Source organism: Salvelinus fontinalis, chromosome 26, assembly GCF_029448725.1.
Source record: "Salvelinus fontinalis isolate EN_2023a chromosome 26, ASM2944872v1, whole genome shotgun sequence".
Lineage (NCBI taxonomy): Eukaryota > Metazoa > Chordata > Actinopteri > Salmoniformes > Salmonidae > Salvelinus > Salvelinus fontinalis.
Genome location: NC_074690.1, coordinates 44,381,961 through 44,400,578, shown reverse-complemented (window position 1 = coordinate 44,400,578; position 18,618 = coordinate 44,381,961). Strand labels below are relative to the sequence as shown.

At 42.7% G+C, this 18,618-nt stretch overlaps 1 protein-coding gene across 7 annotated transcripts in view; it reads left to right on the top strand.

Moving 5' to 3' along the window:
- The first annotated feature begins 992 nt into the window (after nt 1-992).
- camsap2b (calmodulin regulated spectrin-associated protein family, member 2b) overlaps nt 993-18,618 on the top strand; it is a 94,109-nt gene continuing 76,483 nt past the window's right edge. For all 7 annotated transcript variants that reach the window (XM_055884057.1, XM_055884059.1, XM_055884058.1 and 4 more), the window contains exons 1-2: nt 993-1,683; nt 12,650-12,909. In XM_055884057.1, coding sequence (XP_055740032.1) covers nt 1,545-1,683; nt 12,650-12,909 — 399 coding nt within the window. In that variant the 5' untranslated portion in view covers nt 993-1,544. The remainder of the gene's footprint in view (nt 1,684-12,649; nt 12,910-18,618) is intronic.

Here is an 18,618-nt window from a genome sequence, read left to right as displayed (position 1 = left end):
GGAGAGAGAGGGGGGAAGAGCTGTACGCCAGGTGTGAGTCTTCTCTGAATAAAACGACTGCTAAATTTGTATCCTATTTTCATTCATTGATCTTTTGTTGTTATTACTCTTTAATTCACTTACTTTCCTTTTGTTGTTGCATTGTCGAGTGGTGAAGTAAGCGTTTCGTTGCACTGTGTACTTACTCCATGGACATCATATGTATAGAACAAATGTAAACAACTAAACCAACTTGAAACTTGAACTTAAAAGGCAGTGTGACAGGTCTTAAAGAAAGAAGGCGGGGCAACAACTTGGGCGGCCAGAAACCCCACCCCTTCCTGTCTGAAATGCCTTATTGTTTTAACTGTCTTCACCCAAAAACTTCTCTGCCCTGAACCCAAGCCACTGATTCAGAATCAGAACACCTCATCCCTGCCTTTAACCTCAAACCTCTCATGTTCTGCTTGCTACATCTCCAACGAGAATCTCCAGTCCTATTCCCAGAGATTTGAAAAAGATATGTTACCGTGATGAGACTAACACGATAAGAAAACGTATGCATGCTTTGGATAAAAAGTGTCTTCTAAATTGCATATATTATTATTATAGTAGCGAAAGGTTAAATAAAGATTAGAGAATATAATTTCACAGCACTGAGATTCACCCTGCTTTGATTAATACAGTATACCACCCTATACGTCCTCTTTAGGTCATCACACAGTTATTGTAAGTAATCCAAGCTCCTAATCACATGGAGTACACGACCAAAAGTAACCATGCTGGCAAACAAGTATCATTCAGCGCAGCATAACAAGATCAAAAGTAATTGTTGTAGTAGACTTAGGTTTATAGAGATTTTGGGGGATACTGAGCGTAGACCTCTACTGGCGTTCCAAGTGCAGAGGAAACACGTACCGCGGGAATTTCACAAGATACTTGATACACTGTATCCAGCACTGTGTCTGTGGAAGTTATGGGTGGACCGCGCATGCGCTCTGTGGGCGCTCGCCTTTGAGGCCAGTGCGGCAGGAAAAGCGCAGGGGAGACGCCGCCGTGATCGAGGGAGAGGAAAAAATACAAACAGTTATGATGAACAATTCTGGACAAGGACAACCTTTTCCGTTTACTTATAACTTATAATTGAACTATTCCAGCGAATAGAAGTCGGACAAATGCGCGACCCGTTTCGTAGATAGACATAGCCACTGTATGCTTGGCAACCTGAAGATAATGTCAGGGAATCAATGGATGAAAATCCCCAAAACTACTGCAGTTGCCTGGCTGGAATTCTCGTCTCGTACTGAGAGTATCGAACACTTGGAAATAAAAACGGTTAACTTATAAGGACCACGGGAAGGAGCCACAACATATCTGAGTGTGAGGAATTATAACGGTGTCCAGTCGGTATTTGGCTAGATAACGCATTTAAAGTTTGAACGGAAAGAACAGTTTTGCTGCATCGAATTCCTTTGGACGGGATGTCATCTGCCACCGGTAGAATTCCACGAGCTAACCGACCATCTCCCTCTCTGTAAAGGAGGCCGAGCGAGCCAGGCGTGAAGATGAGTGATGCGGCAGATACCAAGGGGTTGAGGCGAACCTTTATCGTCCCCTCGATCAAGGCTTTTGATCACTATGATTTCACAAGGGCCAAAATATACTGTAGTTTGACATGGCTTGTGGCCAAAGCCTTCGGCTCAGGTGGGTGGCGCCTTTTTTTGTTTTCTGAATATTGGGGTGGAAATGTGTCAAATGTGATGCAACATTTGGACAAATTGTGTCAGTGCGCACATCTTCAGAGGGTTTATCATAATTGACCTCGGTATTCCCGATGGGCCAAGAGAGCATGTCTTATCTGTCTTAAGAATGTGTTATTTGGCCTCAATAGCCTTGTTGAAACATCATCTTCACCACGAGCGATTATTAAACATGCTAATTAGTCATTGTATTAGTCACACCAGGGCTCTCTAATTGACGGTCTGTGTCCGAGGAGAAGTGCAGGTGATGGACAGACTAACTGTTGCACGTTTGTCCAATATCTCCGATTTTTTCTGTTATGAACACGGCAGAGGACGCTGTTGCTGTTGTTGATAATGTACGTATTCTCCCATCGGCATTGACGTCTGTGGCATTTGATTGATCAGTAACTGCAGCTGGCTCCTGATGTTCACAGTAATGGCCACATGGCCCTATACAGGTTGTTGGAACATCTAAACAGTATTATAATCTGGGTGGTCTGATCCCTGAATGCTGATTGTCTGAAAGCCGTGGTATATCAGACTGTATACCATGGGTATGACAATCAAATACTTTCTACTATTCTAATTACGTTGTATATAGTGTATAATAGCAATAAGGCACCTCGGGGGTTTGTGGTATATGGCCAATGGCTAAGGGCTGTTTCCAGGCACTCCGCGCGTCGCGGGTAAGAACATCCCTTAGCCGTTGTACATATATTGGCCATATACAGGTAGCCTAGTGGTTAGAGCGTTGGACTAGTTAACCGTAAGGTTGCAAGATCGAATCCCCGAGCTGGCAAGGTAAAAATCTGTCGTTCTGCTCCTGAACAAGGCAGCTGTTCCCAGGCTGTCATTGAAAATAAGAATTTGTTCTTAACTGACTTGCCTAGTAAAATAAATATACCTCAGGCCTTATTGCTTAATTAGATTATTCCATGTGATTTGACAATAACACAGTTAGTGGGTGGTTGTAATTAGAATGTAACCTATTGTGAACAGAAAACATTCAGAGTACCGTTTCTGGATGACAGGCAACACGTAGCCTATATTAAAAGCTGCTACCAGTGTAGTTGGGGGAAAGGCTTGGCCTTGGCCAGTAGGCAGCAGCAGCCCTATGAAGTCAGTAATTCCAGCCGGTTGACTGACTCCAACTCTCTAAGGAAGTTTTTTAATTGGGCTACACTCGGTCTGTGTATGGTAATAATGGACAGAGAGAGAGCAAGAGAGGGAGAGAGAGAGAGGTTATGCTGTAGCTAGCCTTGGGAGCCAAGGATTCTCGCGTTCAATGGCCACACGACACTATGCTAAGCCTACAGCACATAGACTAGGTAGCTCCTCCTATAGTTTCCAGCATGTCATTTGTAAGCTTTTCTCAAGTGTATAAAATGGTGGAAAGCCCTGTCAACTGCTCCACTCGCCTCACTACTCTGTCATAGAGGCTATTAGCATACCAGGACTTGGTTGTTTTTTTCCTGTCCCTCCTGGTGACACACATTACTGCTCCTTTCCAGCACCATGAGAACTGTGGCCCAATTCATCAACCACGTCTTAGTTTACACACACAGCCACGTTTGGTCTAGTTACTATGGTTCTGACAGTAGTTTGGCCCACGTAATGCAGAAAATTCAAAACAATCTCTCCCATTCAAAATGCATGCTGATCACGGATGTAGATCAACTGAAATATAGCCTAGACACAGGACAGGTCTATAAGCGTGACCATAAGAGCATGTACGGACACATACACACTCACTAAATGGTTTCCTCTAATATGACACATTTTGACCAAAGGCATCTGTGTTTTCTGCTTTCCTGTCTGGCACTGGATCACTGACTAGGTCCCAATGCTCTCTTTATCTCTCTCTCGTCTCACTCTCTCTTTGCAACAAGATCTCACGGTCTAACTTTAGTGTTCAACGTTTGTCTCAGTTACATCACAATGCAGGGGCCTCCAGGCTGGAGACTGGGCCCAATGGAAGGACCAACAGAAGATGCTTCAGCTTTACATACTGGCTCTGGGCACTAACGCTCATTAGTCTAGTAACGTGTGAATTCATTAGCCACAATCAATGGGAGTGACAACATTTCTGGTATACTTTGGTCTGACTTAATTTATGTTCGTACTGCATTGGAAAATAAGTAGTCCAACATGAATTGGCATAGTGAGCAACTGAACAAAAATGTTACCTCTGAAAGCCACTGCTAAAATATATCTAGTTATTTCTCAGCGAAGTAACCCAGTGTTTTGAATCAGACATTATCAACTGCCGATATAGGCTACACAGGTTTCTAAGAAAGTAATAACTGCATAGTAACAGACAAGTAATGTTGCTGACTGGTGTACATTCTTTAATGTTCCCTCCCTGTGCTGTGCTCCAATTGGACGACTTCCTGTGGTCGGCACGGTAACGGTCGATATTCCAGGTCTCGTGTTTGGACTTCCTGCGACAGCTACTTCCTGTCTATTTCCTGTTTGATGGCAGACACAAAGGAGATCGGTTTTCCTTGATGCGGCAGCTTTTGATGAACTGGTGGAAAACTAAAGCCCACTTACTATGTGGAGGTTGTATCTGCACTCCACACTGTTAAAAAGAAGGGTGCTTTGTTGATCTTATAGAACATTTTTGAGGGCCATATGAACCAAGCCATAGAACCCCTGTTTGGTTCTTTATAGCACCATTTCTTCTAGCAGCACTTATATGGCAAGACTCTGTTAACATTGTACAGCATAAGGTACCGGCCAGATAAAGATGTGTAGTAGACTGTTACTACAGTATTTGCATTGGTGCTGTTTTAGGAGGCTATGTGAAGTCATAGGAGCTTTTGTCCACCCTCTCAGGGTTATGAGGGGGTTTTATAGTGGGGAGTGGGGACTTTATAGTGGGGACAGACAGTTATTGTGAGTAGCTGCTAAAGTGACTGGCTGTTAAGTGGTTGTTGGAATGGTAAACACCCGCCATTGTCGGAAATAGCCCACTTTCGTCTTTCTGGATAAGAAATTAGCTTCTGAACCCTCCTTGGAAGAAATGTGGTCTACTGATAGGGGATGAAGAGTCCTCACTTATGTCGGAAATTATACACTATAACCTTAACCCCACGTCTCTGCCTTTCATACAAGTAGGCTACAGTGTCCGCTGCACATCCCTGTTCCTTTTCGCCAGTCCACCATCCAGGCCGAGTAGCCCACGGTCTTCGGAAGTGTCTGGCTGCCTAGCTCCCTGAGCTCTCCATTCACTAGGCTACATGTTAACCCATATTTTCTGTCTTTATAAAGTAGCCTACAAACTTTGTTTACTTTTCCATTCAAAAAGAGAATCATAGGCATCAAAGTCTGCGTAGGCTTTAATAGCTTCCCAAGTGTAGGCTAATAGCACTCTCGCTTTACCAAGTCGTACAATATTATCACGATACTTAGGTGTCCCGGTATGATATGCATTGCTATTCTATATGTATCACGATTTATCCCCATCGATACTTGGAGTCATAGAATCGATATAATATCGTAAAAAATTATATTTTTTGCTGCCAGAATACATTTTCAATCGGGCAATAACAAATGAAGCCTATTGGACGGATTTTATGCGCGTAATGTCAGAATACACTCACTGTTCAAAGTGGGATTGTTATGCAAAAGGGGAGTTAACCTACGCTGCCTCAAACCAAGGCATGCTGCCTGCTAATTATCTATAGGCTATGTTTCAACTTGTCCATTTCAAAGGATTTTTTAAACAAGTTTTATTTTCTAACAACAGTTTGAATTGAGGTGTGTTCTGCCTCCTCGTTAATTCACAAAGGAGAAGCCCATTTCACTGTTGCGGACAATTTCTGTTTGAGGCTTTGCTGGGCCGAACAAACTTCTCTCTTCGAGGAGAGCCTAAGCACTTCCCCAGAGTTTCCCCAGATCAAGTATGCAGGCAATAGTGCATCCCCATTCAGAAATTAACTTTTTGCCACCTGGTACATTTTCCGGCTGGCACCCGCATTGCCTTCAATGTTGTTTTCCTTACTAATAATAACTTTGGACGTGTGCGTTCCTATCAAAGTAAGTGCCTTGTTACGTTATCATTATAGTTTCTGTATATCGTGTTATCGTTTCTACTGTAGCACACAGTATGTATGTACAGTGCATTCGGAAAGTATTCAGACCCCTTGACTTTTTCCACATTTTGTTACGTTACCGACTTATTCTAAAATGTTTTTTTCCATCAATCTACACACAATAATCCAGAATGACAAAGCAAAAAACAGGTTTTTAGTTTTTTTAAACAAATGTATAAATAAATAAATAATAATAAGACATTAACATAAGTATTCAGACCCTTTACTTAGGACTTTGTTGAAGCACCTTTTGCAGCGATTACAGCCTCGTGTCTTCTTGGGTATGACGCTACATGCTTGGCAGACCTGCATTTGGGGAGTTTCTTCCATTCTTCTCTGCAGATCCTCTCAAGCTCTGTCAGGTTGGATGGGGAGCGTCGCTGCACAGCTATTTTCAGGTCTCTCCAGAGATGTTTGATCGGGTTCAAGTCCGGGCTCTGCCTGAGCCACTCAAGGACATTCAGAGACTTGCCCCGATGCCACTCGTGCATTGTCTTGGCTGTGTGCTTAGGGTCGTTGTCCTGTTAGAAGGTGAACCTTTGCCCCAGTCTGAGGTCCTGAGCACTCTGGAGCAGGTTTTCATGGAAGATCTCTCTGTACTTTTCTCCGTTTATCTTTCCCTCGATCCTGACTAGTCTTCCAGTCCCTGCAGCTGAAAAACATCCCCACAGCATGATGCTGCCACCACCATGCTTCACTGTAGGGATGGTGTCAGGTTTCCTCCAGATGTGATGCTTGGCATTCAGGCCAAAGATTTCAATCTTAGTTTCATCGGACCAGAGAATCTTGTTTCCCATGGTCTGAGAGTCATTTAGGTGCCTTTTGGCAAACTACAAGCAGGCTGTCATGTGGCGTCTGTCTGGCCCCTCTACCATAAAGGCCTGATTGGTGGAGTGCTGCAGAGATAGTTGTCCTTCTGGAAGGTTCTCCCATCTCCACAGAGGAACACTGGAGCTCTGTCAGAATGACCATCTTGTTCTTGGTCGCCTCCCTGACCAAGGTCCTTCTCACCCAATTGCTCAGTTTGGTTGGGCGGCCAGCTCTTGGAAGAGTCTTGGTGGTTCCAAACTTCTTCCATTTAAGAATGATGGAGGCCACTGTGTTCTTAGGGACCTTCAATGCTGCAGAAAGGTTTTGGTATCCTTCCCCAGATCTGTGCCTCGACACAACCCTGTCTCGGAGCTCTACGGACAATTCCTTCGACCTTGGTTTTTGCTCTGACATGCACTGTCAACTGTGGGACCTTATATAGACAGGTGTGTGCCTTTCCAAATCATGTCCAATCAATTTACCACAGGTGGACTTCAATCAAGTTGTAGAAACATCTCAAGGATGATCAATGGAAACAGGATGCACCTGAGCTCAATTTCGAGTCTGATAGCAAAGGGTCTGAATACTTATGTAAATAAGGTATTTCAGATTTTTTTTTAAATATATATAATCGCAAAAATGTCTTAACTTGTTTTCGCTTAGTCATTATGGGATATTGTGTGCAGATTGATGAGGATAAAAAATTATTTAATCTATTTTAGAATAAGGCTGAAATGCCCACTCTCGCATGGCACTTGCGGGGGGCTGGCATATAGCGCTCCGGGCTATGAGCGCGCACTGGAGACACCGTGCGCTTTACCGCATAACACGGTGCCTGACCAGTACCACGTTGCTTCCGGTAAGCATGGGGAGTTGGCTCAGGTCTATTGCCTGACTCCGCCAATCTCCCCGTGTGCCTCCTCCCAAAAAATGTTTTGGGGCTGCCTCTCGTGCCTGCTGCGCTGCCTTGCCTCATATCGCCACCTCTCAGCTTTAGCTGCCTCTAGTTCTTCTTTCGGACGGCGATATTCCCCAGCCTGTCTCCAGGGTCCCTGTCCGTCCAATATCTCCTCCCATGTCCAGGAGTCCTGAACCCTCTGCTCCTCCATACCACGCTGCTTGGTCCGCTTGTGGTGGGTAGTTCTGTAACGGTCGTCGGATGAAGAAGGAGTGGACCAAAGCGCAGCGTGGTAAGTGTTCATGATTTATTTTCAAAAAACACTTGAACAAAATAACAAAGAGCAAAACGCCAACGAACAGTTCTGTCAGGTGCAGAAACACAAAACAGAAAATAACTACCCACAAAACACAGGTGGGAAAAGGCAACCCAATCAGCGCAGCGTGGTAAGGTTCCCAATCAGAGACAACAATAGTCAGCTGTCCCTGATTGAGAACCATACCCGGCCAAAACAAAGAAATACAAAACATAGAAAAAAGAACATAGAATGCCCACCCAAATCACACCCTGACCAAACCAAAATAGAGACATAAAAAGCTCTCTACGGTCAGGGCGTGACAGGCACAGCCATCTTTTACTATGTTTATTTGCGTCTTATAGTGAATGGGATTCTGGGATTAGGACGTTATCGCTTGTCAAACATAAACAAACATGGCTGCCATCATAAAGAATTTTTTTTTTTTTTTGGGCAGCTAAATTTCATAAAGAATTTAGCTGTCGTTGGCTTAGCTGAAACGCGTCTCTTTTCTAAACAATAGAAGGTGAAATTGAGAAATAATGTTGTAAAGACCTTTTATTTCCCATCAGTACAAAACATTGTTTAGGTGCTTTTCAGACAACAATGCTGTTTAGATGCATTTGTTACATCAAATGTTCTGTTACTACTGTTTCAATCACATATTTGCGATGGTATGCTGCAGGGACCACTCAGAAATGATCACAAATATGTAATCATACACGTTTAAGATGCCTGCCCTGTCTCCTGTTTCCCCCTGTTTGTGCCTGTGATTCACAGCCATGGCGTGGGGAAATGACCTCACGCACACCAGGTATGCACACACACAAACACACACCACAAACGCTCTCATTACCCCATACGCACCCTTTCAACTAGGGATGGTGGGAAATCGATACAGTTACAGACAATATTATATCGATTAGTCAAAAGAATTATAATATTTTTGAAAACTTTTTCTTGCTAGGTAGCATTAGCTAGCGCTAGTTGGCTGTACCTGTGTCACAATGCTGGTATTTTTCATCATGTAGCTCGTTCTTCATCTTCTTTTTAAAGTGGAACTGACAGAGTTTTAACTACTTTGCAGATATGAAAGAAACAAATCATCATAATATCAGTAAAACATATCAAATTCCCAGTTCATGCGACAAAACCAACTTTATAAGAGGTTTAAAAAAATATATGTTCTATTTGACTCAACATTCCATGGCGTACACAAAGGCATTGTTTCCAGAGTAGATGGATGCGGTTCAATGCATGATTAATATCATTTACCAATATATTTCTTGGTAGTCCAAAATGTATTGCTATCAGGTTGTAAATCACCGCTGGCCTGGTACATGGTTTGTTGCCTCCATTTGGGATGCACTGTTTCAGTTTCAATGGCTCAATATTTTGGACAAAATGGACAAATATCACTAAGACTGGGAATGTCAATACAAGGGCAAAGATCACAAGTCAGTCATAGCGTAGCTAATAGGCTAGCACATCTATTTTTGTAGCAAGCTAAAAACATGGACCCTAACGTTAGCTAGATAGCTAGCTAGCTGCTAGGAGGATGTCATGTCATGCCTTTGGAGGAGTGGGTGAGTGACTGACTTTTTCCCCTCATATTGTTTTTCCGCGGCTATACACAGCTAGTGATGCAGGTGTCATTTGGTTAGCTAGCAAGAACCTGAACGACTGTTATCCGGTTAGCATATGGCTAACTGGATAACACAAATTCACTCTCGCTATCTACTCCAATTTCAGAGTACTCTCATCTGAGTGTGCCAGAGCGCAGAATAACTGATGAATTTACTAACGTTACACCCACTGAATATGACTGACCGGTGTCAGTAAACGTAGGCAAAGAAAGTAAGTTAGTCACGAACGATCTAGATAACATGTAAACATCCTAACCAGCTCTGCTATGGAGAGTAAAATGGTCAGAGTGAGGTGTTCTCTCATTTGTGTCTGGAAGTAGCTAGCTGGCAAGCTTGCCAATTAGCTTTGGGTGCTTGGTTGGGACAAACATGCATTGTTGGCAGGCAAGCTGCAGAAGGACTAGGAGGCTACAATTTCCCCATTGTTTATCAGTGCAATTTTGACGGCCAACAAATTGAAAAAGCTTGAGAGGGTTTATCTAATGTTCCTTCGTTAGAGTTTAGCTCATCTTTCTCAGGCTAGCATTATATTTTGATATTTTTGTTGTTGATGTGAATAATTGAGGTTGTTTGATCAATAAGACTGTAAAGTTCCCAAATGGAAGAGGACTCCCATGCGGTATTGACATATTTGCAGAAATCCATTCAGGTCTATTTTGTGGCTTTTGACGAGTGTGTTCTAATGATCTAAAGTCACGCTGTTGCAATTGCCTGTAAACACACAGTCCAGTTCATAGTGAATGATGTCAGGCCCTACTGCCTGTAGACACACAGTCCATTTCAAAGTGAATGACGGCAGGTCCTACTGCCTGTAGACACACAGTCCAGTTCAAAGTGAATGACGGCAGGTCCAACTGCCTGTAAACACACAGTCCAGTTCAAAGTGAATGACGGCAGGTCCTACTGCCTGTAAACACACAGTCCAGTTCAAAGTGAATGATGACAGGCCCAACTGCCTGTAAACACACAGTCCAGTTCAAAGTGAATGACGGCAGGTCCAACTGCTGTAGACACACAGTCCAGTTCAAAGTGAATGACGGCAGGTCCAACTGCCTGTAGACACACAGTCCAGTTCAAAGTGAATGACGGCAGGTCCAACTGCCTGTAAACACACAGTCCAGTTCAAAGTGAATGATGGCAGGCCCAACTGCCTGTAAACACACAGTCCAGTTCAAAGTGAATGACGGCAGGTCCAACTGCCTGTAAACACACAGTCCAGTTAAAAGTGAATGACGGCAGGTCCAACTGCCTGTAAAACACACAGTCCAGTTCAAAGTGAATGACAGCAGTCCCTACTGCCTGTAAACACACAGTCCAGTTCAAAGTGAATGACGGCAGGCCCAACTGCCTGTAAACACACAGTCCAGTTCAAAGTGAATGACGGCAGGCCTGTGTGGCAAACAAAGGCCTACTGCAGCTCTGACTGGATTTGGCGCACCGGTCTGCGTCGACTCTGGTCCTGGACGAGACAGATGGTTCAGGTTTTATTTAATGCAGTTAATTGTCCAAACGCACAGCTGCTTCCCCACTCTGTACTGCTATAGAATTTTCACAAATGCCCTAGTACAGTATACGTAATTCCCAAGCATTCTAAGAATTGATGAAAATGTGAAAATGAGCATGTCTAAATACTTGCTTGACAGAAAATGTTTTTAAAAAGTCATATTCTTCCCGGGGGTGTATATGAACAGATTTGAATCATATTTAATTTAGATAAAATGCTGTCTGTTTCGCTTTAAATAGTGAGCATGTTTTCAGCACTTATTTCCATGACTGATCAAAACAAATTGTCTCTGCAGAAAATTTGTCTCTCTGCAGCAGGGCAATATGTTTGGAACGTCAAATCGCAATAGTATCGAATCGTAATACCTATAGAATCGTGAGAATCGCAATAAATATCGTATCGGCACCCAAGTATGGTGATAAAATCCCAGCCCAACTTTCAACCTCATCCGCCCCTTTCTCTGCCTAAAAAACACTCTCGGGACCCCTTGACACATCATGTGATGGCACATACCAGAGAAGAGCAGAAAGTGGTGTACTCTTTGCCCCTGAGTGCAGACAAGTCTATTGTGTGTGTGTGTGTGTGTGTGTGTGTCTGGCTATTTTGAAGATAAAGATAAAGTAAATCAGATTTAGCATGTGAGTCAACAGACAAAGAATAGCCTCTCTCTGTCTCACACACACACACACACCGTTCCTGTACCATACCGGTGTATACGGTGTTACCGTCAGTACACACAAAGGACGCTATTTCTTTACAAATGTAACAAATAAATCAAATACAAAAAACTCAATCTTGATCCAGGAGGGGATTGATTGTCTCTGCCGTAAGCAAGAAGCTAGCCACTTAGCTAGTAAGTTTGCCAACGAGATGCGTAGCTAGAGCCCTCTGCTGGAGATAAATGATATACCACCCAAGCCTGACGCATACACACACACACTCTTAACCACGCCGTCAATGGAGAAGGTCTAAGATCCGTGTGTGAGAGAACCATGTGTGCAATGGGAGAGTGGGGCTCGCACAGGCACGCCTGTTGCCGTCACAGTGGACTCATTCAGCGGGGGCCAGTACAGTCATGTCAAGTTATTGTTTCACCCAACTAACCTGTTTCCCCTCTCTCCACGGGCAGCCCAAAACGAGCTGACTGAAATGTTACTTATGTATCCCACCTATCCTCACGTCCTCCACAGATGACCTGCCAGAGAAACTCTGTTTATCATATGTCCACACTAACCTGTACCTAGAACTGGGCGATATGGACAAAAATCCATATCGCGATAAATTGCCTGAATTGATACGGTAGCAATAAATAGAACGAGAAGTTTATCAGGTTAAGGTGCACCACAGTTTACAAAAAAGTCTCCTTTAAACTACTACTACTAGTCTGATGGTTGTAACAATCAATTGTCCCATTAACAATCACCAACATTAGCAAACTTATTTAAAACTTCACATTTCTCTAGTATAGGCTACTTATCATAATGCCTGTGATAAGTGATCGGTATGGTAAGTGTTGATCATTTGGGGGTTATCGTCCCAGCTCCACCCGTACCCGCTCTCTCCACAGACACGTCCCCAGATGACAGTTATCATATCCCCAAACTAATCCAGCGCCCTTCTTTCAGAGAAACAATGTTCATCGTATCACCACACTAACCCCTCTTCTCTCCCTTCACAGATGCGGTCCCGGAGGAGCTGGCGGACCCCTTCTACAGGGACCAGTACAGCCAGGAGCACCTGAAGCCCCCTGTGGCATGCCTGCTGCTGTCCGCAGAGCTGTACTGCCGGGCGGGGAGCCTCATCCTCCGCAGCGATGCCGTCAAACCTCTGCTGGGACACAACGCCATCATCCAGGCCCTGGCACAGAAGGGACTGTACGTCACTGACCAGGACCGACTGGTCACAGAGAGGGACCTGACCGGCACACCCATACACATGGTGAGGATGAAGAGCTGTCTGGACACACACACACACACACACACACACACACACACACACACACACACACACACACACACACACACACACACACACACACACACACACACACACACACACACACACACACACACACACATACAGATTGTAAAGAGTGTAATATTAGGGTCTGGTTGGGTTTTGTTGGGTCTCAACCCATTTTTATGTCTCTACGTTCTCTTCCTTCTCCTTCTCACACACACACACACACACACACACACACACACACACACACACACACACACACACACACACACACACACACACACACACACACACACACACACACACACACTCGCTCACTCATCCTCTGTCTCTTTGTGTGTGCTCTAAGGTAGGGCTCTGTGAGTACAGTATTCTCAGCGGTGTCTCTTGGAAAGGACAAAAGCAAGTCTAATGACAGGTTTCCAAGATAAACCACTTACAGACAGACAGACAGACGGTACTCTTATGTCACATAGTACAAGGTAAAAATGTCTTTCTTCCGAAAAAGTTATTTTGATGTGCAAAGGAAAGGCTTAAAAGTCAGCCCTTTTAAATCTACAGTCCTTTTCAATTGATCATCATCCGTTGAAGAATGTATTATAGCTAGATATGAGGGGAATGCCGTGAGCTTCCCGTGAGGGAATGCGTCAACAGTAGCGAAATAGTTATTCTAAACCAATACTGTGTGGCTGAGGATCATGAGTTCAGAGACTGAACATAGCTGCTGACGAAATGGGAACCTACGTCGCAGTTCTCTCTGTCTCTGCCGCTCTCTTTCTGGGAGAATCGCAATTGCCCTATCTGCTGTGGCACACAGACTCTTTCATTCCCTAATCTCGCTCCCCTTCCCTCCATATCTCATCATCAGTTATTTCTGTCTTTCTCCATCTCTCTTCTTTTCTTTCTGTCTCTTCAACAGCACTTTCTCGCTCCCTCCCTTGGTCTTTCCTTCTTTCTCTCTCTTTTCCTCGGTCTCTCTCTCTCGCCGCCGTCTTTCTCTCCCCCCTCTCTATTATGTCTCCTTCTCTCTGGCCGTGTCGAGACTTGACAGTTAATGCAGTTTTTGTATTATGATCATGAAGTTCTGGTCATGGAATTTCGAATACATCATGTGTCTACACCCATTTTTTGTGACCCCACCCAAAATCTAATGACACAAATTTTAATAACAATTTTTACATCAACAAATAACCTTAAATTAATTTAATTTTCATCTCTTATCGAAATGAAAATAAACCAATAAATACATTTACTCAATCAAATAGTTTTTTTCAAGTTATCTTTCTCCAAACGTTTGTATATTGATCCCATACAATAATCGGTACTCTTTTTTAAATTATTAATAGTTTAACAACTTGATGGCAGTAGCTAACTACTGTAGATAACTAGGGTTGGGCGATGTCAATCGTTGTCCTATCATGATTAAGTACCCATAAAACATTGTGATATATGAATTTGAGAGAGAAAAAAATATATATTTTTGACTAGACATTTTGCGCTGCTTTGATGAAAATCTTAGCTCGGTCTACATTGTTCTCTTGCATTCTGTACATTGTTTATAACCACTTGCGACCAGTCATTCAGAGCATGTTTTGAGCCCCACCTTTCTAGCAACAAATAAAAAAATAATTTTTGCGGAGATGCCTGTTTTGCATGTTATTTTGTTATTAATACGTGTCACATATCAGTTTGCAAACAATGTAAAAAAAAAAAATTGCAAAATTTGAGTTAATTAAGTCGTATACAAACTTGGTCTCTTTTTTGCTTTCTTGAGTTAGGCAGCTCCAAAATGCAGGTGTTTCAGCCTAGCTCAATGCTTTATGTGGTGGTGGGGCAGCCAGTGGAAAATACAGACCTTAGGGGTTGGTAATGTTCTCTTGTTGTGCCGTGATTGGCACATTACGTCAACGCTAAATCTATGGGTAGAGCTAGAATATTCAAGCCCCTTGGGTGCTGCCATAGAGTTACATTAGAAGTGCTCATCCAAGAAGGCTCAAGGTCATTGGCCACAGATAAAATTACATTAAACCACGTTATATCTACAGCAGCTTTGATTGAACTGATCATGTCAACGTCATACTTTCAAAATCTTAGCTAGCATGCTAGCAGTCATCATCCTGAATCAAGTCGACAATCTACTGGCAAATCCTTTTTAATCCTTGTCATATGAAGAGAAATTATAGATAAAACGTATCGGTGCTCATCGGCCATTGGATATAGATATTAAACAAAAAGTTGGAAATCGCAAATTCAACAAGGAGTGGTTTTGAAGGAATCAGTGGCTAAATGCAAGCATTGCAAAGCAATCACTAGACTGCTATTCATTGGAGTGGGTGTGTGGTCCCAATTCTGGGTTAAAGCGTCTCTTTTCCAAGCTTAACAGATTAACATTCAACATTGGCCATGGTGTCAATCCATCATGACTTATGCCGCGCTCAAAACAACTGGAAACTCAGAACTGGGAAACTCTGATTTCAATGGGTTCAAGACAACTGGGAACTTGGGAAAAAACGAGCTCCGACTGGGAAAATACGTTTTGAACGGTCATCCAACTCGGAATTGGGAACTTGGGCCTCTTTCTAGAGCTCCGACCTGAAGAACCCTGACGTCATCATGATTCGACCTTGTATTTTTCCAAGTTGCCAGTTGTCTTGAAAGCACCATAAATCCAGAGAATGCCAGACTTTGATGACAAAGTTTGATGACAAAATTTGCCCAAGAAGGACTGCCGCGCCACCTTCCTGTTCAAGTGAGCACAGCACAACAAGGTGAGTTCAAAAATGTGTTGTATGCTGTTGCATAAATTATGTAATATGCCAGGGATATATGTAAGCTGTAGCTAAGAAAGTAATACTGTATGTTGTGTAGTAAGCTGTTCACCCCCTAATAAGCTCACCCTAATAATTTGGTCCCGTTTCCCCTCCTAATTTTACCTACTGTTCTGACTTGGTGGTGCACATGTAGTCTATAGCCTGTTTTAGAGAAATGTCATCATCAAATATTGTAAGAGCTTTCATTGTCTGCTTATATGCCCCCTTTATTTATCCTACAGTTCTGACTTGGTGTACAGGGAGAATACTGTAAGAATAGCCCATGTTCTGAATTATGTTGTTGTACATTTTAAAAGGGCTGAACAAATAGTTATATCGACTACGTCCGTCCTAGCTCGCTTAATCGAAATTATGGATTGCCTCTTATCTGCTCATCGTCCCCTTATGCCATAGTTTGTATATCGCAATTGTCAGGAGAAACCACATTTGTTTAAGCAAGTCAGACATATCAGCTATGTAAGGTGTTGGGACTGCTGTTGGGACTCTGCTGCTTTATGTAGGCCCTAACAGTGTGTGGGCACAATTTGTCACCGTTATAGTGCAATTCATGTATTGTTTAGTGTTGTGTTGTGTCGTGGGTTTTCTGGCATGCATCTAAAAAAAAAATGTTTTTGTTTGCCCCATCAAGATTTACATGCTAAAATGTCCACTGTTTATAACATGTTTATTGAAATAGGTTATTCAGGCTATAGCGAATAAATAGGCCACTTGTCATGGCCTTGCTGTGGGCTACCCGGTCAACTCTTTACTGTGTGGTGCCAGTCAACGATGGCTGTCAATCATCTTCGATATCCTATACTATCGTTATATTGCCCAACCCTATAGCTAACTAGCCAGCTAACCTACTGTATGTAGCTAGCCAGCAAGCTAGCAAGCAACGCTAAAGGGATTGCAAATGGATAATCATAACTCTATTTCTCTAACTATTAGCTAGATGGATGGCTAGCTTTTATGAGGCCAGCAAACACGTTCCCCACACTCTAGTTGGTATTTCCTCCAACGTTTTAATAAAAAGGTGCCTCTTGGTCCCAAAACACACGTTTTCCCGGAGACTTGTCGGCAGAGTACTGATGACTTCGCCCACTGTATGACCTTTTGGTAGCCTAATTGCATCAAGACTAGAGGTCGGCCGATTAATCGGAATGGCCGATTAATTATGGACGATTTCAAGTTTTGATAACAATCGGAAATCTGCATTTTGGACACCGATCATGGCCGATTACATTGCACTCCACGAGGAGACTGCGTGGCAGGCCGACTACCTGTTATGCGAGTGCAGCAAGGAGCCAAGGTAGGTGCTAGCTAGCATTAAACGTATCTTATAAAAAACAATCAATCTTAACATAATCACTAGTTAACTACACATGGTTGATGATATTACTAGGTTTATCTAGCTTGTCCTGTGTTGCATATAATCGATGCGGTGCCTGTTAATTTATCATTGAATCATAGCCTACTTCGCCAAACGGGTGATTTAACTAGCGCATTCGCGAAAAAAGCACTGTCGTTGCACCAATGTGTACCTAACCATAAACATCATCGCCTTTCTTAAAATCAATACACAAGTATATATTTTTAAACCTGCATATTTAGTTAACATCGCCTGCTAACATGAATTTATTTTAACTAGGGAAATTGTGTCACTTCTCTTGCGTTCATTGCACGCAGAGTCAGGGTGTATGCAGCAGTTTGGACCGCCTGGCTCGTTGCAAACTAATTTGCCTGAATTTTACGTAATTATGACATAACATTGAAGGTTGTGCAATGTAACAGGAATTTTAAGACTTATGGATGCCACCCGTTAGATAAAATACGGAACGGTTCCGTATTTCACTGAAAGAATAAACGTTTTGTTTTTGAATTGATAGTTTCCGGATTTGACCATATTAATGACCTAAGGCTCGTATTTCTGTGTGTTATTATGTTATAATTAAGTCTATGATTTGATATTTGATAGAGCAGTCTGACTGAGTGGTGGTAGGCAGCAGCAGGCTCGTAAGCATTCATTCAAACAGCACTTTCGTGCGTTTGCCAGCAGCTCATCGCTGTGCTTCAAGCATTGAAGTGTGTTTATGATTCAAGTGTTTATGATTTCAAGCCTATTAACTCCCGAGATTAGGCTGGTGTAACCTGTGTGAAATGGCTATCTAGTTAGCGGGGTGCGCGCTAATAGCGTTTCAATCGGTGACGTCACTCACTCTGAGACCTTGAAGTAGTTGTTCCCCTTGCTCTGCAAGGGCCACGGCTTTTGTGGAGCGATGGGTAACAATGCTTCGAGGGTGGCTGTTGTCGATGTGTTCCTAGTTCGAGCCCAGGTAGGGGCGAGGAGAGGGACGGAAGCTATACTGTTACACTGGCAATACTAAAGTGCCTATAAGAACATCCAATACTCAAAGGTATATGAAATACAAATGGTATAGAGAGAAATAGTCCTATAATTCCTATAATAACTACAACCTAAAACTTCTTACCTGGGAATATTGAAGACTCATGTTAAAAGGAACCACCAGCTTTCATATGTTCTCATGTTCTGAGCAAGGAACTTAAACTGTTAGCTTTCTTACATGGCACATATTTCACTTTTACTTTCTTCTCCAACACTTTGTTTTAGCATTATTTAAACCAAATTGAACATGTTTCCATATTTATTTGAGGCTAAATTGATTTTATTGATGTATTATATTAAGTTGAAATAAAAGTGTTCATTCAGTATTGTTGTAATTGTCATTATTACAAATTAATTAATTTGTTTTAAAAAATCGTCCGATTAATCGGTATCAGCTTTTTTTGGTCCTCCAATAATCAGTATCGGTATCGCCGTAGAAAAATCATAATCGGTGGACCTCTAATCAAG